At 46.1% G+C, this 26,686-nt stretch overlaps 1 protein-coding gene across 5 annotated transcripts in view; it reads right to left on the bottom strand.

The window, feature by feature from the left end:
• RUNX2 (RUNX family transcription factor 2) overlaps window positions 1-26,686 on the bottom strand; it is a 227,023-nt gene that overhangs the window by 84,206 nt on the left and 116,131 nt on the right. For 2 of the 5 annotated variants that reach the window (XM_044251985.1, XM_044252014.1), the window contains 2 exons: window positions 26,260-26,325; window positions 23,563-24,713 (listed from right to left, as the gene is read on the bottom strand). The exons of 2 other annotated variants lie outside the window; for them this stretch is intronic. In XM_044251985.1, coding sequence (XP_044107920.1) covers window positions 24,235-24,713; window positions 26,260-26,325 — 545 coding nt within the window. In that variant the 3' untranslated portion in view covers window positions 23,563-24,234. Of the gene's footprint in view, window positions 1-23,562; window positions 24,714-26,259; window positions 26,326-26,686 lie in introns of those variants that run through there. One more of the 5 variants, XM_044251996.1, reaches the window with a different exon arrangement.

Here is a 26,686-nt window from a genome sequence, read left to right as displayed (position 1 = left end):
TTTCATTCAAAGTCAAATGCAGCTCCTCCATCAATTCGACTGCAGTCCCAGAATATCAAAGAGAGGCTCTAGACTATGATTAGCATCTATAGACTCTAGGATTATAGGAAATTCTGGCCAACGACTCTCTAGCGATTTACCGATGCTACAGGCAATGTTCTTAATGTATATTTCTTAGTTTATATTTCACTTTGCAAACAAAGCAACTCAGAGGGACTTTTCTTTCCCAACTTCCCCAGTATGACTGGAGAAATCAACCATCGGGCACTACCACTATCACCGTTCAATTAATGAGGAATCCAGAGCCACCAGCTGGCACAGTGATGGCGAATAAAGCCCCAGTTTCATAGTTGTTAGAGTCTCAGCTGTTGGACTGGAGGCACAGTTCCACCCACTCCTCTGTCCTTCCAGCGCCTGTCACATGTGGGTCTTCCTCAATCCACCTTTTCCAGTCTGGATCCTCCCAGGTTCTCCCAAGGAGGATAGCTTTAGGGTTGTTTCCTTGTATACCCATGGCTGTTGCTCTTCCCATGGGAGATTTCATGAATTAAGTACCTATCCTGCTCCGGAAACCATGCTAAACACTTTGCATGTATCTTCACACACTCCTGCACATTAGCTCACTCAATCTTCACCGTGACCTTACACAGGAGATAGGAACACTGAGCTCAAAGAGTGTCATGATTACACAAGGTCAACGAGGGATCCAAATCCAGTCCCCTCGTTTCAACACCTCTCCACGATGCTATCAAGTTTTCTCGGGGAAATGATTTCTGCAAACGGCCTTGACCAAGCACAAGAACTTTTATCATAAGCCAGGTTTTCTCCTCTACCACTGCCTTAGCTCCTTCTTTTTCATCACACTGCTAAAGCTTACAATCAGGCCTCTCCTTTCAGGAACACAGACCTCGTGACCATTTGCAATGACAACCCAGCACATGCACTCCAATGAACAGAGACAGGCTGGTGTGGAATTATCAGAAACCTGAAACAACAAAGCCTCCAACTCCGGCAAAATAGCCCCAAAGCACCAGCTGCTCCCAGGGCTAGCCGAGAAAAAAGCATTTGTGGTTTCTACTTGCCCTCAGAAAGTATGAGGGGACCAGGATCTCTAGAGATCCCACAGAAAAGGTGCCCAGACACTTTGCAGAGATGGAAAGAAAATTCGTGGTGGAGACAGCCCACCCCAGCCCGTGAGAGCCCACTGTGGACACAACTCTCGTTTTAGATGATGTCATACTGGTAGCTTGAACTTGGCCATGGTGGAAGTGTTCATACTCAAAATAAAACAGTATCCCCACCCACTGCATCACTTTCTATCCCACCCCCCTTTTTCTTTTATTTACACAAAACTCTTGTCCTACCTGGTCTTAATGTTATCTATTTTATTTCAGGTTTGCTGGTCATCTGTCTTGGTTACTACCTCCAGCATCTAGAACAGTGGATGGTACATATTTTAAATTATATTTAAAAAAGAGTGAAAAACTAACTTCATATGCTAATATGAAGCATATGTTCATATGCTAATCTGACACAATCGTACTTGACCAGGTATTGTTGGTTACCTTGTTGGTTTTTTTTTTTAAGATTTTATTTATTTCAGAGAGGGAGAGCAGGGGTGGTGCGGGGGTGCAGAAGGAGAGAGAGAATCTCAAGCAGACTCCCCACTAAGCACGGAGCCCAACAAAGGGCTTGATCTCATAACCCTGAGACTGTAACTTGAGCCAAAAACCAAGAGTCAGACATTCAACCAACTGAACCCCAGCACCCCTGTTGGTTATCTTTCTATGTAGATCTATCTTCCATCTCACCTAGTTCTGGAAAGTTACTTTTTTTAATTGATTCTCTTTTATTTACCACTTGTCTAAGGGACAGTAAACATAATCATTCTCATTATAAACTAATTTAAAAAGGTAATTTTCCAATTAATAAATATGCACCAGTGTAAACTGTTCTCATGGTAAAATAATTATAGAAGCTGCCAACAACTTTGGAAAGAAAACAAAGGTATTTGTTAGTGGCAAGACCTAATGAAAAATCTGATGGTCCAAACAAGAAAAACTGACAAGCACCCTTCTCCCCACAAGAACCCTGGTAAATTAGTTTTGACTTAATAATTTTGCCTGAGGATAATTTCAGGCGTCATATGCCCAAATTCTCCCTGTGGAAAGCATACAATGAGAAAACCTGTGTTGAAATTTTGGCTCTACCATCTACTGTTTATAGAACCCTCGCCAAGTTGCTTGACCTTTCTGAACCTTTGTTACTTCACCTGTCACGTCATTATCTACCATACTTTGCAAGGCTGCTGCGTTAAATGAGAGTAAGAACAGGAGGGCAGTTTGTAAACTATAAAGTACCATAAAAATACGACCTATTATTTTACCTCTGAAAAAGATTTGGGATAAATCAACGCCTCGAGTACCACTGAAAGTATTAATAAAGCTGACAATGGTGCCAGGTATAAAAAAAATGTGGCTCTTCCTCTACGTAGTCTCTCAAGCAGTACTGTGCAGAATTGTCCACAATGACTCAAATATCCTACCCCTTTGCCATCTAACACAGAAGCCATTACCCACCTGTGGTTATTGAGCCCTTGAAATATGGCTAGCATGACTGGGGAACTGCATTTTACATTTATTTAGTTGTATTAATTTTGTTTCATTTTATTTAAACAGTCAAGTGTGGCTGGGGGCTAACGTATTGGACAGCACAGCTTAAGGCATTTCTTCAAATCCGTTTTGCAGAAAACTCCCTCCTGGCCCTAACTGTGAAGGGACTGGGTTTTGCAAGCATCAAGACGCCTGGTGATAGAAACCTCATGGTTTCCAGCACAGAAGAAAGTGTAGAATGGAGTGAAGACTGGAGGACAACAAGAGACGAGGAAGGCTTCCTCACCTCGTGACCATGCTGATTTTGGAAAAGCAAACAGGCCCTGTCCTTTTGGGGATTCCAGTGTCCCTTCTTATTTGCTGTGTGACCTTAGAAAAGATATTTAACTTCTCTGAGCCTCAGTCTTTTAATTGTAAAGTAGGAACCATAGTGCCTACTTCACAGGAGTATGGCGAGGATGAAATGAGAGAGGTTCGTCATCCAAAGTGACTAACACTGTTGCCAGCCCAGAGCAAAACTCTGAACTGTCGGGAGCACAAGCAAATGGGGGAGAGGTGGGAAAGTGTGCTGATTCGCATTTCTGGCCTCAGACCATACCATGGCTGGGTTGCCAGGCGTGAGCGGGGCATCACTGGAGCTCGGCTCAGCCTCCAGCAGCCCCGGGCTGGCACGCACCCAGCCTCCCTCCCTTCATTCAGGCCTCCTGAATGCCCTGACCTCACCCAGCATTTTGCTCTGAAGATCTCTGAGGGCTTCAAAGACTCCTCTTTGGACTCAATACAAACGATGTTCCTTCTGGATATGTACACAGGTGGGGGGAAGGCTGGAGGGTGAGGCCCAACCACCTCTTAAAGAAGGGCTACAACTCCCTTTGCTCAGCTCTGGGGGGCAGATTTTCCCCGCACTGACGTTTCCTCTGCTGTCAGTGGGGAAAAAAATAAAAATGCAAAGTCTAGTTCATTGCCACACTGGCCCCCAGGTGAAGGCTTCAGTGTCCCCTGGGACAGTCCCCTCCAGTTAAAACGCAGGTGCTCTTGTCCCACAGCCCCGGTATGGCAGAAGAAAATGTTAAGCAAACTGCTTAAAAAGCATACTTTCCCCAGGATTAGGCAAGATGGTCCCATGTTTCATCAAGTGTCCCAATCTCACTTCCTAGACTGCCTTTCTTTTCCAGAAATGGCACCTAAATCATTTAGATGGTGGGAAGTCAGCCTCCATAAAGCACGATCTCCAGATGGGAGGGCTTAACAACATGGCTGCCTATTCTTTGACCTTCATGCCCAAGGGTGGAGCCCCCTCCTTGAATCTGGGTGGGCTCCTGACCGCTTTGACCAATAGAAGATGGTGAAGGTGACGCTATGTGACCTCTGAGGCTCTGTTGCCAGAGGCCAGGCAGCCCCCACCAGGTCGGTGGGGACCCTTGTTCTCTGAGCCCAGCACCCAAGCTAGAAGCCTAGCTACCCCAAGGCCAGCACGCTAGAGACCCACACAGATGTCCCCCAGGAGACAATCCCAGTGAAGACCATCCAGGCATCTGGCCTGGATGACAGAGCAGAGACACCCCGACCTTTCGAGCCTTCCCAGCAGAGGCCACACACATCTGCAGTGGAGACCTGCTGTGTCCGCTCTGCACAATCCATGAGCATAATCAAATGTTGCTTTCTTGCACCGCTGGGTTTGGGGGTGATGTTGCTCGGTAATAGAGGATGGGGCTCCAGTTCTGTGTTCCCCAGAGCCCCAAGCCTCCTGACTGCCCAGCTCCAGGAAATTGAACTCCACAGACCGAAATGTCACTACTCTAATCTTTACAATAACTTTTTTAAGTGGAAAAAAACCATGTCCATGGAGTTGTCAGAAGCTGGGAGGTGGAGGGGTGCAATTCCAGAATCCACAAGTCTCCCTCTCCAGGGAATGCTCACACCCCTCTGTGCCCCCACTATGCTTCCCACACCTTGTGCCCAGAGGCAGAGAGTCTGGTTCTTCAGTCTCTAATCCTCCCCAGTGCAGAGGGAGGGTCCCCACTGCATTCCTTTGTACTGTCATCAGCAGCTTCGAGTGGCAAGAAACAATACCCTCTTTCTCTGCTTTCCTGGAAGGGTGGCTCTTGGACCGTGCTGAGTCTCAGTGGCAACCAGGGCTGCCCTCCCAACCCAACTGCCCCCAGGTGCCCTGGGCAAGTCTGGAGGAATCCTGCCACCCAGCTCTCCCATGCAGATCTCGAAACTTGAGCTGGTGTGAGCTTCTATTTTCCCTTTAACAAGAGTCCCTCAATTCCAGTATATTTGACATACACCTGACCCATCCCAGCACTGGAGAAGTGTGGATGAAGAGGGGTCTGCCTGTGTGGAGATGCCTCGCGCCCCCAAATCTCCTCTCAAACTACTGGTACTGGTGCCTAAAATAACTGCCAAGGGTTGACAAAGGCCCACTGCCACTGGCCCTGTGAGGGACCATCAAGAACCGGGAAATCTAAGATTGCAGAGCAGATAGGATCACAAGCATCAAAGCCAGATGGGTTGTGCGTCAGCTACATGTGGTTGTTTGAAGACAACTGAAAATCTTTTGCTTCTTCTCCTCTTAAGAGCTGGGGGTCTATTTCCATTCCCCTTGACTCTGGGCTGGCCCCTGTGACTGGCTTTGACCAACAGAACACAATGGAAGCAACCCTGCCCATCCGCCCCTCTAAGGCAGACCCTCAGTGACGCACAGTTTCCACTTGTGTGCTTCTTCTAAGAGCTTGGGGAAGACTCTGCCTACCCTTGGACTGCCATGCTGTGAGGAAGCCCAAGCTACCCTCCAGAGCCGCTCTGTGGAGCCCCACCTGCTTTCCTGACCCACAGAACCAGGAGCAATAAAATGGCTGTTGTCTAAATCACTAAGTTGTGGCGCAGTTTGTTAGGCAGAGACAGATAACCAAAAGAGTATGACAGTTAGAGCACCGACCTCGTGGTGCACACAACAGAGGCTACCCCCACCTGCTGCCCTGCACAGCTGGGTCAGGACGAATGGTAAGGAGTCCTCATAAGGGAGGGGGCTCTGGGGTTTCAGAGACTATGAGAGTTGTATGAGTGAAAGGGCAGGGTGTGGGCAGAGAAAATTCTATAAGATCCTGTTACTCCACAGGCCTCTGGAAAAATGCCCCGAACACTGACAGGACTTCTCAATTATTCTCACTCTAGTCACCTGACTACAGAAAGTAAACCCTAAATCTGGCCCAGAGTAACCTACTACAAGTAGAAGATTTCTCAGAAATCTTGTTTTAGCTTTGTAACTCTTTTGAATTTTGTATTGAATTCAATAATTTATTCATCTGCATTTTTATCTCAAAATACGTCAGAAAGCCTGGGTGGCTCAGTCAGGTAAGCATGTGCCTTTGGCTCAGGTCATGCCAGGTCCTGGGATTGAGCCCCATGTCCAGTTCCCTGCTTAGCAGGGGGTCTGCTTCTCCCTCTCTCTCTGCTCCTCCCCCTGCTCATGCTCTCTTTCTCTCTCTCTCTCAAATAAATAAATAAGATATTTTTTAAAAATGGTTGAAATTACTTACCAGTTAAATGACTTCACTTCACCCTACCCTAAACTCTTCAAGAAAATGAGACCTGGGACTCTGTGCAGCCCCAGAATACACAGGCACCCTGAGGGAATATCAGGCTTACCCACCTGCTGAGATTGAAGATTTGGGACTTTCCTTTCAGGATCTAGTCACACATCTTCAGTAGGCAGATCTGGCCCCTGGGTTCCCCCTCTTCTATCCCATTCTCTGCTGTGAGCTGCCCCTATGGTCACAAGGGACCCAATCCTGGAGAGGATTGGCTTCAGTTTCAGTCTTCATTTGGAGGGAGACTGCGGGGTCTCCCTCCAAATGAAGGCTGAAAGCTTAAGTCACATGACAATCTAGTTCTTCTATCTCTGACCCACGTTTCAGGTCGGCCTCCCACAGTGTTTGGAAAGCCATCCGAAGCAATTCCAGCCTTGCCCAACATCCTCAAATGCTCCCCAAACTGCCTTTTTTTTTTCTTAGACAGACAATTCACATACACACACACACACACACACACACACACACACACACATCTACACAGCCAGTGTAGATACGTTGACGCTTGGAAGCAAAATAGAGGAAAGCTTTTATTATTGTTTGCCATTTGAAAATGATTATCCTGCAGGATGATGTGGATTGAAGGAGACAGCTTGCAGTTAGCATCCCGGCAAGAGCTCCCTTTCTAGACCTGGGTGAGCCTCCACCACCTCCCAGCTTCCCGAGTGGGGACTGCCTGGTGCCAGACTTGGATGCCTACCAACACAAATTAAAGGAAGAAAATGCCTCCTAGACGGAGGCGGGCCGGGGGAGTGAGAATGCTGAGAATTTTAAAGGGATCATCACCTCAGCAGGAGACCGACACTCAGCCTCAGAGAGAACAGCTCCCCTAACAGATGCTCCAGTTCAGCGAGTCTCCGGTTCTGGGGACCCTGTGCTCCCAGACGCCCCGTCTCTCCTGTTCCCCGCCCCTCCCCACCAGAAACACTCTCCATCCTCCTCGCCTTTCCAGAAACACAGCCGAACCTTATTTAAAATCATGAAGCCCTAAAATGACGCTCTGTGGGAACCGAGCTAACCAACTTGTACTCAAACATGAACCTGGAGGTGGGGACAGGGAGCCACCGCTTAATGGGTACAAGGCTTCCGTCTAGGGTGATGACATGTAGCATTGTACAACACTGAGAATGTACAGAGAGGCCACGGATGGAGCCCTTTAAAATGGTTAATTTTATGTTATGTGAATTTCACCTCGATTCAAAGAAAAAAAAAAAAAGCTTTCCCAAAAAAGGGTCAACACTTCCAGAATCCTGTCGACCAAACTACATTTGACACTGGACATCAGTCTCCTCATTTGCTGGTGGGAGGCTGTGCAAAAAGAAGGGGTTCTGCCTTGCAACGATTGTTCCAGCTCCCAGCAGGACAAGGATCTCAGATGGTCTGAGGACAGAGAGAAAGTAAGATCAGCAAGCTGCCCTGTAGGCTAAAATTAAGTGACCTTCCATGATCTGGACTTGGCAAGGGACTGAACTTCTCTTATGTCCCTCCTCTGTGAGCTCAAAATTGTCTTATGAGACTCCTGAGTGGAGCCTATAAAAGGGATTCTAATACTCTGGCCAAATCCAGGGAGCCATACATTTGAATCCTATAACTTCATTTCTTTCTCAGCCACCAGCTGGCAGTCTCCAGCAAGTCCCGATGTCAGGCAATGCCGGGTTTTCCTAATATACGATTTTAATCTTCAACAGCCCTTGCCAATTCAAAATAAAGAGAAGAGAGAATTCTGGGAGCATATGCCCTACAAATTTAAAAAGAAAATGAAAGTGGTCTCATCTTGTACTTCAACAAGTTGATTTGATATTTAGAAAATGATCCTTTGGGCCAAAAAATATTTTTACGTTGTGTGTCTCTATAAATAACTCCCCCCCCCTTTTTAATAGAAAGCACATCGCTGGTGTCTAAAACCAAACGTGGTTTTGATTGAACCAGACTTACATTTCTATCTGAAGTTCATTTGCTAACAATAGAACTGGCTTTCCCATTTGCCAACATCAATGTTGACCTGTTTTCACCTAAATTTTATAGATGTCAGAAAAAGAAACTGTTCACTGCTCAGTGGCCTACCCTGGCCTTTTTCAGCCACACTTGCTTGCATTTTTGCAGCTCCTTTAAATTCCCCTTGTCACAAAAACTAACAATAAGGTCAAGTATTTCAGTAAGAAATATTGAATTATTATCCAACTTTGTCAAACAGCCAAGAGCCTGCGAAAGCTAACCACGAACTGGAGAAGAGAGAGGCTTAACCTCAGGCCTCCCGGCCCTGCCTTCATTGCACGGGGAAGGATTTTTGGCACCGGGGGGCACCGGGAGGACTGGAAGGAAGGGGGGAGGGTGGATGGGTGGAGTGGGAACTGGACGGCTCACAATCACGTCCAAGCTCCCGTCCCTCAGGAGGGTCTCGTTGCGCTTGTTTGCTGCTGCCGTGAGCCAGCTTTGATTTTTCTTGGAGAGGGCTCCAGGCACCCTAGCATCTTAGCCATGCCAACACCACGAGGCTGCTGACCTCTCCTGATCCCCCGGCCATATCCCTGTCCATCAAGGCTAATTTCTATGACAACATAAACTCCACTGTGTAGCCAATAAACCCAAACCCGATGGAAGCTGATGTGGCCAGGACGGAGAATGACAAACTGGCAAGATATCAGGGCTGGAAATAGAACTCGTTTTGCCAGCCAAGGGCTTGGGAGGGGTAGAGATGGATTTATGTGCATGTGTGTGTGTTTTATGTGTCCTAATAACCCTAATAAAGATTCCATTAATCAATAAACCATCACTTGCAGAGACGGAAATAAATGCTGGGCTCCTCAAGTGAGCTTCAGGTAGAACCAGAACTCTTCTACATTTCATTCTAACCTGTGGTGGTTGAGGACAGGAAGAACCCTCTGTTACCTCAAAGCATCTGTCTGGAGAAGGTATTTGGCTGAGAGAAAGGGGGAGAGCAAGAGTGAGAGAGAGAGAAAGAGAGATTAAGAAAAGGAGGATTGGCTTTTAGCTGGACAAGGAAGAGCAGCCTACAAGAAGGCAGCAGTGGCTCCCAGGATGGGATGTGAGGGATCTCAAAAAAGCTTCCCAAGGAAGGTTTCTGCCCTTCGAGCAGAGTATGTGGCTTTGGAAGTGAGGTTTTAGTGGTTCCAGAAAACTTCCCTTGAAATGCAAATACACTGACTGCTCAAAGGTGAGGGTCAGGGCAAGTTCATTTATAAAAGGGGAGGTCCACAGTGCAGGGTTAATTGGTGTGGCCCTGGGGAGAGAGACAGGGCCAAAGGCCGGCCTCCAAAGGAGATGGCTAGAGGTGTGGGTGGAGAAGACCCTAAGATCCTGCTTTAAAGTTTAGCATTGGGTCAGTCACAGGCCTAGCTCTCACTCCTTTCTTTGAGTATGTGACCATCCAGAGCATAAACTTAATCCTACCCATTTGTACTTGTCATCCTTCCCTACTGAATGCCAACGGGCCCTATGTACTAAAGTCACCCTCACTCATCCAGACTCCACTGCACATGGTCATTGGTGGTGAATAAGCAGTTAGATAAAATGTACCTACACTCTGAAAGTTTGATATCTTATGCAGTCACTTCTCATCATTTTTTAAAGCTTTTTTAGTGGTGGACAGGCAAAGGGAGAGAGGGGGAGAGAGTCCCAAGCAGACTCCATGTCCAACATGGAGCCCACGTAGGGCTCAATCTCACGACCTTGAGATCATGACCTGAGCAGAAACCAAGAGTCAGACGCTTAACCGAATGAGCCACATTGAGCCCTCTCAACATTTTTATGACTCATACCTCACAGAGGCTCCGACACCGCTCACCCCAAACCGCACCCCCCCACCAAATCTAACCTCTTTGAGAATCCCTCTTGCTCATCATCGGGGTAGAAATGTGATAGGGCATGCTAAGGAACATCACAGAGCCCAGGGGCACTGTCTCATTCTTTGTCTCTCTGGAGAACTGTCAGTGGGATCTCCATGGGGGGAGGGGGTGGTCTGCCTACTTCCAGGGTGGATGTGGGGCCAAAACCCGCAAGGCTGCAGACCCAGAAAGGCCAAGAATTACTCATCCTTCCAGATCAGCTCAAGTGTCATCTTCCTGCTTGGCCAGGAGTCACTACCTCCTTTTGGGGTGGGGGGGAGAGGGTGGGAAGCCAGGCTTCCATTCACATCTCTACAGTGGCACTGCTCCATTCTACTGTCACTTAAGAGTTTATCTTTCTGTCTCTCTGAGAAGGTGGTGAGCTTCTTGAGGATAGGGATATGTCTCACTCATTTTCATTTCTATCATTTCCAATGGTTATTGCATGAATAAAAACACAGCCCCTCCCTGAAGATCAGATGACAGTTGCCGATGGTGAGGCAAAGCAACGATGCTCTCTCACCATTCTCTCCAGCAAGGGATGGAGTGAGGCTACCAGTTCTCGCTCCTCTCAGCCCTCCGCCTCCTCCTGCCCTGCACATGGCTTGTGCTGCCATCGCCCAACACAATATGGTTATGTCTACCCTGAATCAGGGGTCAGATGGTGAACCACTCAGTTTTGTCTGCTAACATGATACCGAGACCTGTGTGCACCATCATTGCCCCATTGGCATGGGATTTCCTTTTGCAGCTTGCAAAGAGGAGAGAGGTTGGTTGTAGGGAACTCAATAAGCAAATAAAAGGTAAAATTGAGATGAAAATTCTCTCTTTCTTCAAGATTAGCTGCCATGCTTTCATTTGTTGAGAGGCCTCGGATACCATGTTAAGGAAGTCAAGAGTGTGGCCCCATCCCTACAGTCAGACCATGAAACAACAAAGAGAAAGACCCTAACCACAACAACCAGGACCTCCTTCCTTTACTTGTCTACTTGTCCACTAAAGGGATAGGTCATCTTTGTCCAGGAAGGAACGCCGTGGATGTTCTTAGCCTTAATGTCCCACTCACCAAGTCAGGCCTGGTGTACAACTTTATCGTTTTTTTGTTTTTTGAAATAATATATGACAGGTGTCTTTCAATATGATTAGCTGGAGCATGGTATGGAATCAGTATGCTGGAAGTTTATTTACATGAGTATACGAAGTTTTTAACAGAATCAGCTTGCCTGAGTTTCTATCAAGTGAAAATCAGTTCATAAAAACTAGAAAAGTAATGAAGCATTGGGGCTTCATGAAGAGAATAAGGAAGACACTGCCATCATAAAGGAGCAAACATTCTTCAGAGAATGAGGATGGGAGCTGCTCGGAAGTAGATGTTCAACACTTGGCTTCCCCTCTTCAATTTCAGGGTGACCTCGCGTAAGTGATCTGACCTCTCTGGGATTCCGTCCCTTCACCCTCTACAAAATGGTCACTTTTGCCAATTCTGTGAGAAACAATGGACCTCATTCTCTCTTAATGCTAGGCAGACTCTAGCTGCACCTCTTAAAAATGCTCATAATTTCTGTGTTCTAGAAACCACTCCTCATCTACAGGTAAGAGTTACTACATACTCTCTTAACATGCCATCTAGCAGGTAATATATTATTGTCCACTATTAAGGAGGAGGTCAAGAGAGGTTAAGTGGCCTGTTCAAGGTCACATATTTAGTCCGTAGGGGTTAAGGATCTGAAACCCAGATCTTTTTGCCACTCTCTTCTTCCCCCTTCCAAAACATACCTCAATCCCTCCACGCATGGTTGGCCACGCGGCTGTTACGGCAAGGGAGAGAAAATGGAAGAGCCACCCCTCTCCCTTTGCCTGTATGAAAATCACCCACTCTTTAAACACCAAACCTCCCATATATTGTGGTGGAAATGAAAGGCTTGTATGACTAAATATAGATGCCAAGTGCCTTATAAATACGCTGAGTATTTTCGGAAATGAGAAATGGGAAATGAAATTGGCTATAAGCAGAAATCAAAACCATCTAAATTCTCTCTAGAAACCAATTGCTAACTTTTTAATCTCTGTTGTTGGTAATCTGAAGCTCTCACGAATCTGCTTCCATAAAGAGGTCCTGACAAACACCTCTTATTGGGAGGCATTAAATTAAACAAAGATGTCTTCCTATATGCTTTTTTAAAAAAATAAATATTTTATTTATTTATTTGACAGAGAGAGAGAGATCACAAGTAGGCAGAGAGGCAGGCAGAGAGAGAGCAGGGGAAGTAGGCTCCCTGCTGAACAGAGAGCCTGATGCGGGGCTCAATCCCAGGACCCTGAGATCATGACCTGAGCTGAAAGCAGAGGCTTAACCCACTGAGCCACCCAAGCACCCCGTTCTGATATGCTTTTTAGTGGAGGGGAACCTGCCAGCCTATTTCTCTGCCCATTGTAGGGGTTCAATAAATATTTGCAAAAATGAAGCAGAGCGGCGACAGGGAGAGAGGTCACTTCTGTTCTCTGGGATTTCAATAAAATGGAATATCAATTTCATATCAGGTGGACTTAAGGAAATAGTCTGTAAAATGCTTTAAGAAAGTTGGAGAAGGGGCGCCTGGGTGGCTCGGTGGGTTAAGCCGCTGCCTTTGGCTCGGGTCATGATCTCGGGGTCCTGGGATCAAGGCCTGCATCGGGCTCTCTGCTCAGCAGGAAGCCTGCTTCCTCCTCTCTCTCTGCCTGCCTCTCTGCCTGCTTGTGATCTCTCCCTGTCAAATAAATAAATACAATCTTTAAAAAAAAAAAAAGGAAAGAAAGTTGGAGAAGCCCCACCTATTCAGCAAAAGAGACTGAAGTAATCTAGGGCTGGGAGCAAGGATGCCCCCTTCCCAGGATCCTCCAGGCTGGACACGTGTGTGCAAAGCTTGGCACACACCAGCATCCTATCTCGGGCTGCAGCTGGGTTTCCTCAAGCCTTGGGCCTCCGATCAGCTGTCTCCACTACACAGCATTGCCTCTTAGTGATGCCAGTTCAGATATGGGGGCCCTCAGTGCTGCCCCTTTGTCAGGTGGTGAGACAGACCCCAAAGCCACTCCTGGAAAGGTAAGAGTTGATGCTGACAGAAATTTCTTGGCCTGGATCTTTCTCTCATTACGTGAGGCCAATATTGCCGATTTAAGTTCCATAATACCTTTTATCAGTAGCTCAGTCGGTTAAGTTATACCTCTTGATTTTGGCTCAGGTCATGATTTCTGGGTTGTGAGATCGAGCCCCACACCAGGCTCCATGAGGAGTGTGGAACCTGTTTAAGATTCTCTCTCTCCCCTGTCCTCCCCCACTTACACTCTTCTGTGCTTTTTCTCTCTCTCTTAAAATTTACTCTCTCAAAGAGTGACATTTTTTAAACCGTTTAAATAATGGTTCTTTTAAAAAGACTTTTATTTATTTATTTGGGGGGGGGTGGGCAGGGGGAGAGGGAGAAGCAGACTCCCTGCTGAGCAAGGAGCCTGAGGTGGAGCTTCGCCTCCGGACCCCAAGATTATGACCCAAGCCAAAGGCGGATGCTTAACTGACTGAGCCACGTAAAATAATAGTTTCTAAAAAGTAATTCCACTTGGTGCTCCAGCTCTTTGGTGATTCACACGATCTGAAAATTTTATTTATGCTTTTTAATATAATTGTCTTAATTATGATGAGTAGTAATAATGGGTACCATCTATCTATTATGTGCTAGGCATTTTCTTATCTCATTAACTCATTTAATTCTCATTATGTGGGTGATAACTGAGATGGCATGTCAAGTTTTAGCTTAGGAACATAGTCTTTGGAATTGGGCAGATGGAGGCTTGAGTTTTCATAGTTGTATAACCCTGGGCCAGTCTGATCCTCGGTCTCCTCATCTGAAACAAAGGGATAAAAACAGTACTAACTTCTTCACAGGCTCCTGTGAAGTCTGATACAAGGCACGTGAAATACCAATCGAAGCACCAGGCTTATAGTCAAGTGTACAGTGTAAATTAAATATTGAGTCTTACTGTTATTACTTGATCCTGCCACCAGTACCAAATGCAACTTTTCCCCCAAAAGGAAATTAAATGAATGGCCTTCAGTGCCATCCTAAGGGGGAAGGAGGTAAATAATCTGCTTCCATTCCTTTCTCCCCAGGATGTTCATCTCAGGAAGGCTGGGGCCAAGTGAACCTCGAGGACAGTTAGGGAAGAAGAAAACAGTGAGGAAGGGGGAGCTGGCATGCCCCTTTGTGAATCGCAGGGGAGGGCTCAGGAGGGTGGTGTCAAGAGGCCAGGGGAGCAAAGGGACTTTCTAGAACTACAATGTACCTCTCCACCTGCTCCCCGCAGCCCTCCTTCTCTCTCCCTCACTCTCCTGCAGGCCTGCAGGCAAGGCCCCAGAGAGAGACGGTCAGAGGGCTCTGTGTGGACCCCTCGCTCAGGGCACCCCCACTTTCTCACGGAAGCCACCTCAGGCCAGCCTCCTGAGGTGGCCTGAGCGGCAGCAGGGCAAGGACCGGTCTCTGCCTGCTTTGGTCAGTGGGCCCCCCCACCAGCCCCCACAGCGCCTCTGGCTCTGGCAGCTCCCTGGGAGAGAAGAAAGCAGCATCTTACATGTGTGGCATATTCTAAAACAAAATAATAACCGAGAGGTTTTATAGACTCTGACAGGGGGAAGAAGGGAGTGAAAAAGATGGAACAAAGATGCCATTTTAAAGTTATTGGCTCATGTTCAGGATTTCACTATTTTCTATGGCAAGGAGCAAGTAAAAAATTCCTCCTATTGATGCGTATTTTTCTACAGTCATTGAAAGCCAAAGGGCTCGGGGCTTCCGACTTCCCCTCTGGGGGAACCTACGAGCCAGTCCTCTGGCTTGCTCAGGCGAGGGCCGGCTGGCGGAGGCAGGAGGCCCCGGAGGCCCCCAGCAAGCGGCTCCGATGAGGAACGGGTGCAGGAGGAACACACTGTGTTTTCAGCCCGGGTTCTGTGATCTTTCTGCCAAACAGGGGTTTACAAAGCAAAAACCTCCAGAGACTTCTCATACTTTCTGGCTTATTCTCCTGGTGTTCATCTTAACAGGAATCAGCTGTTTGCCTTCTCACTTATACAGCACGTTGCCGAGGAGAATTTAGCATCTGGTCTGGCTATTATTAAAAACAAGAACATCCTGCTCTGTTGGGAGAACAGCACCACTGGCAATAAAAGGACAGAGATCATTTGCATTCAGGATTCCAGAGATGTATCGCAGTTCAATATCTGCTCTCCCTCCTCCCCCCACCGCTTTTCCAAATTTCCCCGACGCATCCATCATTTGCCTCGAGTTTCCCTCCTCTTTTCCCTGAACCAGAGACCAAGAGTGGGCTTCTTCCTCACCCTGGGAGGCAGGGAGCCCGGGAGCCGTTCAAACACTGATCTGCTCCTGCCGTGTGATAAAACTGAACTACCAGAGGAGGTTTGTTTTTTTTTTGTTGTTTTTTTTTTTTTTTACAACTGCGGAAATGAAAAAGTAAACACGACTGGGACGGCCCTGGTAGTTAGGTTCCAGCTTTTTGTTGTTGTTTGCGCCTTTTTTCTTTTTTTAAGCATCGGGCTGGGAGCTGGGAGCCTGAAGGAACCATATAATATGAAAAAACCCTGGGAGGTTTTATTAGCCAATAAAAAAAACTGAGTTCCTATTAACCACTTAACTCCTTGAGAAAGTTCCACACTGCCTCCCTCCCGGTCCTTCTCGCTCCCTCTCGTGCCCACGAGACAGGAAGGTGGGCCCCTCCATCTTGCCCGGCGCAACCTGAGAGCACAGAGTAGGTTCCAGAAGCCATGGTGGAGGATCACGCTCAGTGATAATCTCTGCCCTTCTCATCTGTGAAAACCACTAATAAGAAGATCTTGATAAGGACTCACACTCTCTACGCTCCCCCCCGACAAATCCGCACACAAAAAGGCTCTTGAAGCACACATGGCTGAGGAGAAGAAAGGTCAGGGTGACTTTCAAGACTGAAATATGAAATGAGTGTTAGAGAAGACAGAATGGGGCTGAGGTGTCCCTACTACCCCCGCCCCGGAGATGTCAGGATGCCACAGAAGGCTCCTCTGCTTTGGGAGGGGGGGAGCAAAAGAATTCAGAGAAACTCAGAAACAGAAAGTGAAACTTGCCTGAGCTGTTGCTCTGTCAGAGGGGTGGATGGAATTCTAAAAAAAAAAATAAATAAATGACCTCATTTAGGAAGGAAATGATGTCGAAGGAGATTTAAACATAAAACCGTTGTATTAATTCTCCCACGATGATGCGTGTGGCGGGTTTCCTTGCTAGCTTTCTTGTTTCTTTTCGAGGAATCAATTCGCACATTTACATCAGTCCATCATCCAGCTGGGAGTTCCCGGTACTCCTCTCCCTCAAAGCCACCAGATCCTGACTGCCTCACTCCACACAGCCTGCTATATCCCGCTTCCGTTTTCCACATCCCAGCTCACTCTGATACTTCAGGTTCTCCAGGAGAAATGTCTAAGGCCTAAGGAGTACAGGCCACCTGAGACCCCATTACTAATTTTGGGTTCTGGTCTCATTTAATGTTGTGCAGACAAAACTACTTGAGGGGCTTGTGTGGAAGAACCTTTGCTTGCCCCCCAGATTTCCACCTCAGTTTTTTTTTTTTTCTTTTACCATTTTGCTGTATGGTCTTGGTTTCTTTATAAAAATGAAGGGGACAGGGTGGGTGGGCAATTCTTCCTTTTTCCTTACTAGCTACAGAGTGGCACAGAATGACCTTTGGGTGGGGGGAAAAAAAAAGCCATCAAGTTGTGAGCTGTGTTGGCTAAAAACAGAAAGCAGGTTTTCCAGAAAACCTCACTAAGTGGCCAGACATCATTGCCACGAAATAAGAAAACAAAACAAAATAAGTTTTAGCAAAAGTTAAGTGGGCTTCCAGAAACTTGATCCTTCTGCTTTCCAACGAGTGCTGCATGTCTCAACGGCAGGGCCAGTCGCGTCACAAAAAAAGCTCTTAAATAAAAGCTTCACAAAAATAACAACCCCTTCTTAAAGGTCAGCTTCAGGGTACTCCCGACATTTCAGGGAACATCCGGTGTCCCTTGTTCTAAATAACCTATACGGAGAAGAATTGCTTCTTCACCACTTATGGAATGAGGTACTCTTTTGTAGGATTTGCAAGAAAAACACCTGAGACAAGTAAATGCTGTACGGAGGAGTGTATGTGCGTGTACGTGTGTGCGTGCGCGCGCTTCAGTTTTCCCTGAATGGCTGCTCAGTCATCCCTTTCCATCCCTCTACATCCTCGCTACCTCCCTTGAGGGACACGCATGCGCACAGCCCTCAGTGTAGTTTCCTTTTCTTCTGTGGTGGACCCTGTTTTTTGTTACATTCATAACTGAATTCATAGCCTCTTAACATCTTCACTTCCAAGGCCTCCCAGTTGAGTACCCTCTACTGGGAAGTCACCGAGAGACTTATCAGGGTACCCAGAAATGGAGACAAGGAGGAGAGAGATTCCCTTACCTTTGCTCAGAGCTCAGAATTCAAATACAGAGCATCTGCTATCCATGCATTGGTTCCTACCTGGCCTCGCTTAGCATCTTCTGCAGTCCTGAAGGGAGAACCAATGAAGGAAGAGCAGAAGTGGGCGGAAAAGGAATTGGAGTAACCCAGTGCCCTGGCGGGCGGTCCAGCTGTCTCACCACCTGCACTTTCCCTATACCAACACCCAGACAGCTCTGGCAAGAAGACATCCTTCCTGGGGCCCCTGAGGAGTTTGCCTGCCATCCCACAGGCGAGCTGGCCCAGGCTCACTAAAACTGGCAGGCAGTTGAGTTGTCCCCAGAAAAACTTAGAGACGGTAAAATTATCATCTTCTCCTAAGCCCCCTACCTTTGTAGATGCCCCCAAACCATTGTTTCCTAGAACTGGTCTCTAAAATGATTTCCAAATGGTTGGGGCAGGGAAGCCAGGTGACTGGATTGTTCAGTTTACCTGATACTCGCGGTAGGGTTGTTTGCTTGAATCAGTCAAGCTGTGGCTTTTGGCTGTGACATGATTTTTAGCAACCCATTTCTAGAGGAAGGAGAAACTGGCTTGTGAGGATCTGTAGGCCCTGTTCTCACTCACTGGTTGTGAACAAGGTCTTCCCCTACCTCCTCCCTTGCCTTTTCAGACTGTTCTCAAATTCCATAAATATAAACATGTGGCTCTTCAACCGCATCTGTAGATAATAACTTCAGGGGGTTTCCTGTTTACATGACAATACCCATTTCCCAGCCAAATAAACTCTGCAGCAGAGAGCTGAGGTGTTTATTGGGCCAGTGTTGGCTAGGATTGAGTTAACAGGAAATGCCCACTCTCAAAGCAGTGCCTGATGATAAGGTATATGGGGGGCAGGGGTCACAAGGGGTCAGGCACACTGGACAAACGTCTCTCTTTCTCCGCCTTTTGTTTCCAGTGAGAACTGAAGCAGCCATGATGAACATGGCCAAGCCATCCGGGCCTCACAAAGCTCCCCAGCTGAGCCATCCCCTGGGACGTGAGGAGGAAGAGACGTGCAGACAGGAAAGCCAGAAGCCCCACTCATGACACCTCCCAACCTCAGAGTGACAAGCAGGTGAAGGGCTGGAAAAGGCTGATGCACATCCACCTCTGGGGAGGGCCCTCTGTCTTCCCCCTGGCTATCCTGTTATAATGAGCAGTGTATTTTCACACCAGTTCTGTCAAGAAAGCCTGACCAAAGAATTGAGAGAGAGCCTCTAGCCCACTGGTTCTGGATTGGGGACGACTTTTCCTCCCAGGGAACATTCTGGAGACACATGTCATTGTCACAAGTGGCGCAGTGCTATCAGCATCTAGTGGGTAGAAGCCAGAGACAGGCTGCTAAACCTTCTGTGATGTGTAGGACCACACACCCTACACACACACACACACACACACACACACACACACACACCAAAGAACTTTCCAGGCTGAAATGTCAACAAAGCCAAAGTCTAGCCCGATGCCTCTCCATATGCCAAAAAACTGAGACCCAGAGGAGTAAAGCCATTTGCCCTGAACCATGCTGCTGGACAAAGATGGAGAGAAAGGAAAAGCCACTCTGCCCACCTCCCATGCAATGCCTTTGAAAGCCACACAGATGTCTAATAAAAAAGGATAAATAAATATACATCTTCAAAGAGCTGCAAACAAGTTCATTGGCCTAGGTCTCACCCGCGTGCTTTCAGGATGTCTCCTAGTCTTAGAAATTAGCGGTCTCCAAGATTTCTCAGAACACAATGCCAAAGGGGCAAGAATGAGCAGATCTCAAAGGAGGCCTCTCTCTCTAGATCACGTGGTCCACTGGCCAGCGCCTGAGCATCTTCACCTCACGGTTTCTGGTCCTTCTTTTAGAACTGTGGTAAGCCAAGGCGGACAGATAGCACAGGACAGAAAGAGAGCAGCCACTCTACCCCAGGCCCTCAACCTTATCAAAGGGGAGGGACTTACCAAAAATAAACAATAGCCCGTTAAAAACAAACAGATCTCCAAACTATAGTCCTGCTCCCTAGTAGAATTTTTCTGAGGCTACAGCTCTAGGCCAAGGTCCATTTTTACTTACCCTTGAGCTTTGACTGATTTTTTTTTTTTTTTAAGATTTTATTTATTTGACAGAGAGAAATCACAAGTAGGCAGAGAGGCAGGCAGAGAGAGAGAGAGGGAAGCAGGCTCCCTGCTGAGCAGAGAGCCCGATGCGGGACTCGATCCCAGGACTCTGAGATCATGACCTGAGCCGAAGACAGCAGCTTAACCCACTGAGCCACCCAGGCGCCCTGACTGATTTTGTTTTTAAGAACCCAAAAGAGATGTGGGAAGCAGCTAGATTATCTCCTATGGCAGGGCTGCCTGAGATCCTCTGACCCTAGCCAGGAAGAAATACACTTGCTGGCTCCTGCTCACATGCCCAGAGATTAGAACCCTCGGACTGCGGAGCCCACTGTCTTTTATATCCAGTCTGGTCCCTTTGTCAGAGTAAAGGGGCTTTACTCAAGGATGGCGTGGGCGCTCTCTCCTTCGGACACAGGCTGACAAGGAAATGAGTTCACTGCTAGATCCTTCGCCCACGCCTCTGTAGGAGTAGGACGAACCAAGAAGGCAGCGCTCAGCGAAATGTTTTAACCTCTCACCAGTCACAGAGAACCCCGCCCTCCTCTGGCCCTGGCAAGTCCTAGGGCCAAGAAGGGCCCAGGTGTAGGCAGGAGTAGGCGTCAGACTAGAGAAGAAACCGCGGCTGAGAAAAGACCCAAAGTACACACGTAACAAAACCAAAAAAGCCATTTTATTGAAAATTAAATTCAAACTTCAAATTAATATTACAATCATGAGAAAAATGCCAAATAATTCCATTTACAGTTGCAACATACAATACAAATAGTCCCTTTGAAGTTGAAAGTAAACTCATCCACAATCATGGCCTGTGGCACAAAGCAGAATTTGTACAATATGTGCAGGGAAAGCAGATCTTGGGCAACAGCAATTGGAAAAATAAAAATGAAAAGCTTGTATTTACACAAAATGCTACAAACATTTTTTTGTTCCACAGAAATCTAAGAATGGTAAAGCATATCCAAAAAAAAATGGAATTTTATTCAGAATACCTAAGAAATTACTGTAACTTATGGTTTTGGCTGATATATTTCAAAGTACTGCATTAAAAAGCAAACAGTTATTTGTAAACATGAAGTAAACAAACATCTAAAAAATTCTCACACAGAAAATATTTTTTAAATGCATTCTCTTTTGAAGAACAACAAATTCAAGGTTTGCCAGAGTCCTCTTTATTTTATTTATGATTGTTCTTTCGAATGTCATAGAAGTCGTTATTGTCTTCACTCGTGCTTTGTGTTTCCATGTATTAACCTAGACTCTGAGTCAGTCCCTTTCCTGGGAATGAAGGGAACTCTTAAGGAGCACACACATCTCCTCCCCTCTGGGTTTGCAATGGATGGTCCCTAACGGTGTGGATTTCTCTGCTCATTTTTAAAAGGCCCCGGGGGCAGGGTGGGGGTTAGTAAGACTGTCTGAAGAGCAAACCATAGTTCATTGGTGGAGTCTCTCAGTTCCAGGCTGGAAGTCATTTCACTCATCTAAAATCAACACTGTGGTATGTTCTGGAACCCTGACACTGGTCACACTTTGTGAGACAACTAAAATAAGACAGAAAGCGGCTGAGCTGGTCACACCGAAAACTCCAGCAACGTCTGTGCTACAAAGAGAACTGTGCTCTTTGAACCTGAAGGAAATACAGAGTGTTGGCTAGTACGCGGTTCCGTGGTAGGAGGAATAGTTGGGCTTTGCTTTGGTCTTGAAATCACAGATCATATACATGACCCAGTGCAAATTAAGGGTTCGGTTAAAAAAAAAAAAAAAAAAGGAGGAGGAGGGAGGGAATATTTAACCCCCAGGCTGAAAAAGGGCAGAATTCAATCCAAGAAATGTGACTTACCCCTTTGGAGTGGTTGGAGTGAGGGTGGAAGGAAGAAGTGCTTGAATTTTTCCCAAGGAAAAAAAAAAAACTTTTTAAAGTGTTTCTGGGTTGCTGCCTGCAGCCACTATAATAACATTTCAACACAAAAGCATCCCTAAAGTCACTTAGTATGTGTACTGTAAACTTAAAAAAGCCCTTTTAACATTAAAAAATAATGTACAAATATAGTACCTTTTTTATTAAATAGGGTACAGCTGGCACTGGCGGTAACATTTTTATGTCAATTAATTAAAATTGAAATGTGTAACCAGACACTGGCTTTTTTAAGTGCTGCTGAAACAAACACACATATTTTACACTTAACAAATAAATGGACAGTGGCGTGCTTCAAGCTACCACACACAAACAATAAATAGTATCAGTTACTACTTCCATCTTAGTTAAGTAATAGAAAAGTGGCTTATTTATCTAAGCATACTTGGTATACAACCTTTAGAAGGCAGTGTTTTGTTTTGCTTTGTTTTGCCCTCGATTTTTGTTAGGAGGAGTTGGGGTGGTCGCAAGGGAGGCCCCCAGCCAGAAGTACAGGGCCAGATGCCCCACAACACACACCGTCCCACCAGGCTTGATGGCCCATGAAGTGGGCCTGGGACTGACTACAGAGAAAGGGTCCCCAGAGGCTGGGGACAAATCTTTATAAGGTTCTGCTCAGTGGGGGCACAGAACTGAAACAAAGGGGTCCCCTGGACCTGTGAGGGAGCCAGCAGGGATTTGCCCAGTGGTGTCATGGAGTGATCCTGGCTTGGAATAAGGATTCACGCTGAGAATTTGCCAGGTGGTCGCCAGGAGTGGCCAAAGTGCATCCTACAGGAGGGCTTCTGCTCAAATTCATACACAGTAGTAGAGACCAAACTCCACATGGCCTTGCCTTCCTTTGACCCCAAGGGGTTTGATATGGGTCCCCAAGGCCCTACATTAACTCAGCTCAGCTATCTGTTGGAAGTCTCCAACTCCTTCAGATTGACATGGCTCCCATGAGACAATGGCTAAATCTGCTCCTTTAAATGCAGATTCAGCAGAGAGCTGCCAGTGGGGCCTCAGGTGAGGCAGATCTGGGTTCTCCTGACTTACTGTTTGGTAAGGTGGGTTAGTTAAGAATCCCTGGTGCAATTTGGCTTTACTGGCTATGTGTATCATGATCAGTCCTTAAGCTACATGGGTGGCTTTAAGCTGTGTCTTCACTATGAAGCCTGGCGATTTAGAGTTTTGCTTTAACTAGGAAACCACAGAACATTTTTCTGCAGTTCAATGATTCACTTGTGCTTGTCTTTTTAATATGACAAGAGTCACCATTATTCAAAAGAAACTGGGAAACCACATCACTCCAGCATTTCATGCTAATAAAGGGCAACATGAGTGATACAGGGCTAAGAGTTGGTTTTTAAATCCCTAATTATTGCTTTAGAAGGCAAAGCTGTGTTAGAGGCAATCCAAGGTCTGAAAGAACGAAGCATAACATTTCCTTCATACATCACAAAAAACAAGCTACATCTAAGATATTTGGAGATGGACGTATTTTTGAAAATCACATTGTGCCTGGATGAACTGAAATTGCTTAGCAATATTTCAGATATGGCTCTAGCCCACTGAAGAAATTTGTTATTTAATAAAGAGCACTTTTAGAGACCGAAGTCAACATATCAGTACACTAAGAAATGTTTCAAGGGTCCAAATGTCATTAAATAATTATAAATATATCTTTAAAGTTATATGACCATTCACGTTAGCAAGTTACCTCAGATTTTACACATATTCATAATTTAAAAAAAAAAAAAGAAAACAACACACAGCCAAACGCAAACACTATCTATACCATTATGGCTATAATAAGGTATTGCCATTTTGAGTTTTGCATAAAAGGAGAAAGGTGCAGGGATGGGGCAGGGGTGGTGTTGAGGGATGGGATTTCTTTTTGGTTAAATGGGAAAAGGAAACAAAAAAAGTATTAAAAAGTAAAATGAAATCATCTATCCCAATCAGTATTTTTTTTGAAGTCACTTTCTTAAAGTATGAAAGAAAAAAAAAAAAAAAAAAAAAACAAGAACAAAACCTGAACCAAACAGTTCAGATGAGAACTCACGGCAAGTCTGAAAGCAAAGTTTGGGACAGTGACTCAGAATGGATGGTACTGTGATGGAATCATCCATTCTCCCTCTTTGCCCTTTGTGCACCTTTGTGCATCTTTGCCCGATGTGCACCTCGACCGGTTTTGGAAGCTGGTCTGCAGAGTGCACGGGTCCAGACATAGCTGCCACCACGAGGGTGTGTGGTATCAAAGCACAGAGAGGAAGTGGCTTTGCTCTTCTTCCTCCTGAACCTGGAGTCCGCCTCTCTGACTTGCCATAGGAACAGATGATTTGTGGTAACAGGCCAAACAACACCACAACAAAAAAATACCTTTTTCCTTGGTTTGTAAAAGTACATTTTAAGTAGAAAACAACCTGGAAACTAGATAGGATGGTGTCTCTCGGGCCTTTTGCTTCTCAGTATCTCTACCCTCTTATGGTTGGAAGATCATGACTGAGTGAGGGAATGAAAAATCTTCTAAAAAATAGGCACTTTGTAGATAGCTCATTGATATACATATATACGCACTCTCTCTATATATGTATATATTGATACGTTTGGGATGCAGCTCCCAGATACCGCTGGGCCACTGCTGAGGAAATTTCAATATGGTCGCCAAACAGATTCATCCATTCTGCCACTAGAATTCAAAACAGTTGGGGAACTGCTGTGGCTTCCATCAGCGTCAACACCATCATTCTGGTTAGGCAAATTTGGATTTAATAGCGTGCTGCCATTCGAGGTGGTGGTGCATGGCGGAAGCATTCTGGAAGGAGACCGATCTCCCCCCGGCACCATGGGGAACTGATAGGATCCTGACGAAGTGCCATAGTAGAGATATGGAGTGCTGCTGGTCTGGAAGGGTCCGCTCTGGCTTTGGGAAGAGCCGGGGTAGGGTGGTGGCAGGTAGGTGTGGTAGTGGGTGGTGGCGGACATACCGAGGGACATGCCTGAGGTGACTGGCGGGGTGTAAGTAAAGGTGGCTGGATAGTGCATTCGTGGGTTGGAGAAGCGGCTCTCAGTGAGGGATGAAATGCTTGGGAACTGCCTGGGGTCTGAAAAAGGGCCCAGTTCTGAAGCACCTAAAAATTATAACAGAAGATGGGGGGAAAAAATCTGTAAATATCAATTAAAATAATGAGAGAATTTTTACAAGAAAAAACAAAAACAAAAACAAAAAAAAAACCTTTAGCTTCCCAAAAAGGAACAACAAGTCACAAATAGACCTTCAAATGCACTGGTCACTACACAGTTTCGTTTTGTTTTGTTTTTTCACTTGACAGTACTTAAGTCCTTCACCCACCCCCAGAGAACCCCAAAGGGTTTTAAAAACCCCAATGTGTGCTAGGTCTTATGTGTAAACCAACCCAACACATAGATTCACTCACCAGACTTAAGACTGAATCCTCATTGATTTTTTTCCCTCTCTTTTTGTTTCTCGTTGCACCTCAGGTATTTGAAAGGGATGTTTTTACTAAGTAGGACAAGTTTCTTTTTCTCCACCCAATATAAAGAAATCCCAAAGATCAGTTTTGCTATTGGTACTCTTGGCAGGGCCCCTTCGTCAATGAAGGAACTCCAAAAAGAAACCCTAACATGTTCCTATCACTTCTCTTCAGTTCTTAAAATCACCTATAGTCTTTTATTCGTCATCTCAGTAATGAATGCCAAAAAAATCATACCAGATTTTAATGTATTCTGGAACTATCTTATTTTTCTGGGGGCAAAGGGGGAGAGTCTAGCCCTTAGAAATTCTCCTGAGGGTCATAAACTAAATAAGTAGGTTGGGGAGAAGTTGCATCTCGAGCCTTGATGGGTGACCTAGGGCTTATTCAGGCCAGGTGCCAACAGCCTCTTTTGTGAGAGGCTCCATGCCCGGCGGGCGGACAAGGAAAAGGGCGCCTCCCTCAGCATCCATTCACCAGGCCCCTGTGCCACATCCTATAGAATTAGCTTCAGGCTAACTCCAAGTGGTACCTGGAGGCAAAGCTTGTTTTGCTCTAAAATGTAAAGTCCCTTAACTTCTGAAGCCAACAGTGTGGCTCCTTTGTAGCTATTTCTGGTGCTTAAACTTATAAAACCATAGTCATAAAGCACTTCATGTGGAAATCAGTGTTCTGAAATGCCTAAAAAATTAAGAGTGGTGATCTTTAAAGACTGGGTTATGATTTTCAAAAATTGACAGAATTAGGACAAGGCCTTTTATGATCCCAGCGTTCTTAACATTTTGTCACATCTAAAACCTTCCAAGTCTTTGCGTCTGCCGTGTTTGCTTTTCCTACAGTTTTCATCCGTAAGGGAAAGCACTTAGTGCTCCATCAAGGCCTCCGTCAGGAGGTACATCCTCAGTCCCGTTTTTACTGAACTCTTGTTCTTGGATGCTACAGTGTTTATTAAAGAAATGATCCTAATGGTTTTCCTTAAAGGTGCTGACTGAGAGCTGTGGATCTTTGTTAAAATGCACACTGCCTGGGATCGTCGTAAGGGCCAGGATGTGCGTTTGTCATCAAAAGCGACAATTTAAAAAGCCATACATAGTTTAAGAAAAAGTTGTTCTCAAAAATCGGACAGTACCAATCAGCCGGCCCCACCCAGCCCCACCCAGCAATTGTTAATAACAAGTCTCACCTGCCTGGCTCTTCTTACTGAGAGTGGAAGGCCAGAGGCAGAAGTCAGAGGTGGCAGTGTCATCATCTGTAAAATGAGGGGGGATGAACTCTAAGTTCCCTTCCAGCTCTAACCCCTCTATCACCACCGGGAACTCCGAGACAGGAGGAGAAGCAACAGTCTGAGGGGGAGGGGGAGGCAAAGAAGTTCCCACCCCTCCTGAGTGCTTTCCCAGAATCCGCAGGCCCCTAAGCAGAGGGTAAAGAGCTAGTGAGCAGCTTCGGATACCAGAAGCAAACACTTTCAAGATGACACACCAAAACTCACACACTCTGGGCAGTTTACTCTCTGCTCTCTACAAAGTCTTCTATCTTCCACCGGTCTCTACCTCACCCCTCCCGGATGCAAAATTTTAACCGGCTCCAGTGTTCAGATGTGGGCCGAGTGA

Source organism: Neovison vison, chromosome 1 (assembly GCF_020171115.1).
Source record: "Neovison vison isolate M4711 chromosome 1, ASM_NN_V1, whole genome shotgun sequence".
In the NCBI taxonomy this organism is placed as follows: domain Eukaryota; kingdom Metazoa; phylum Chordata; class Mammalia; order Carnivora; family Mustelidae; genus Neogale; species Neogale vison.
This window is presented reverse-complemented; position numbering and strand designations above follow the sequence as displayed.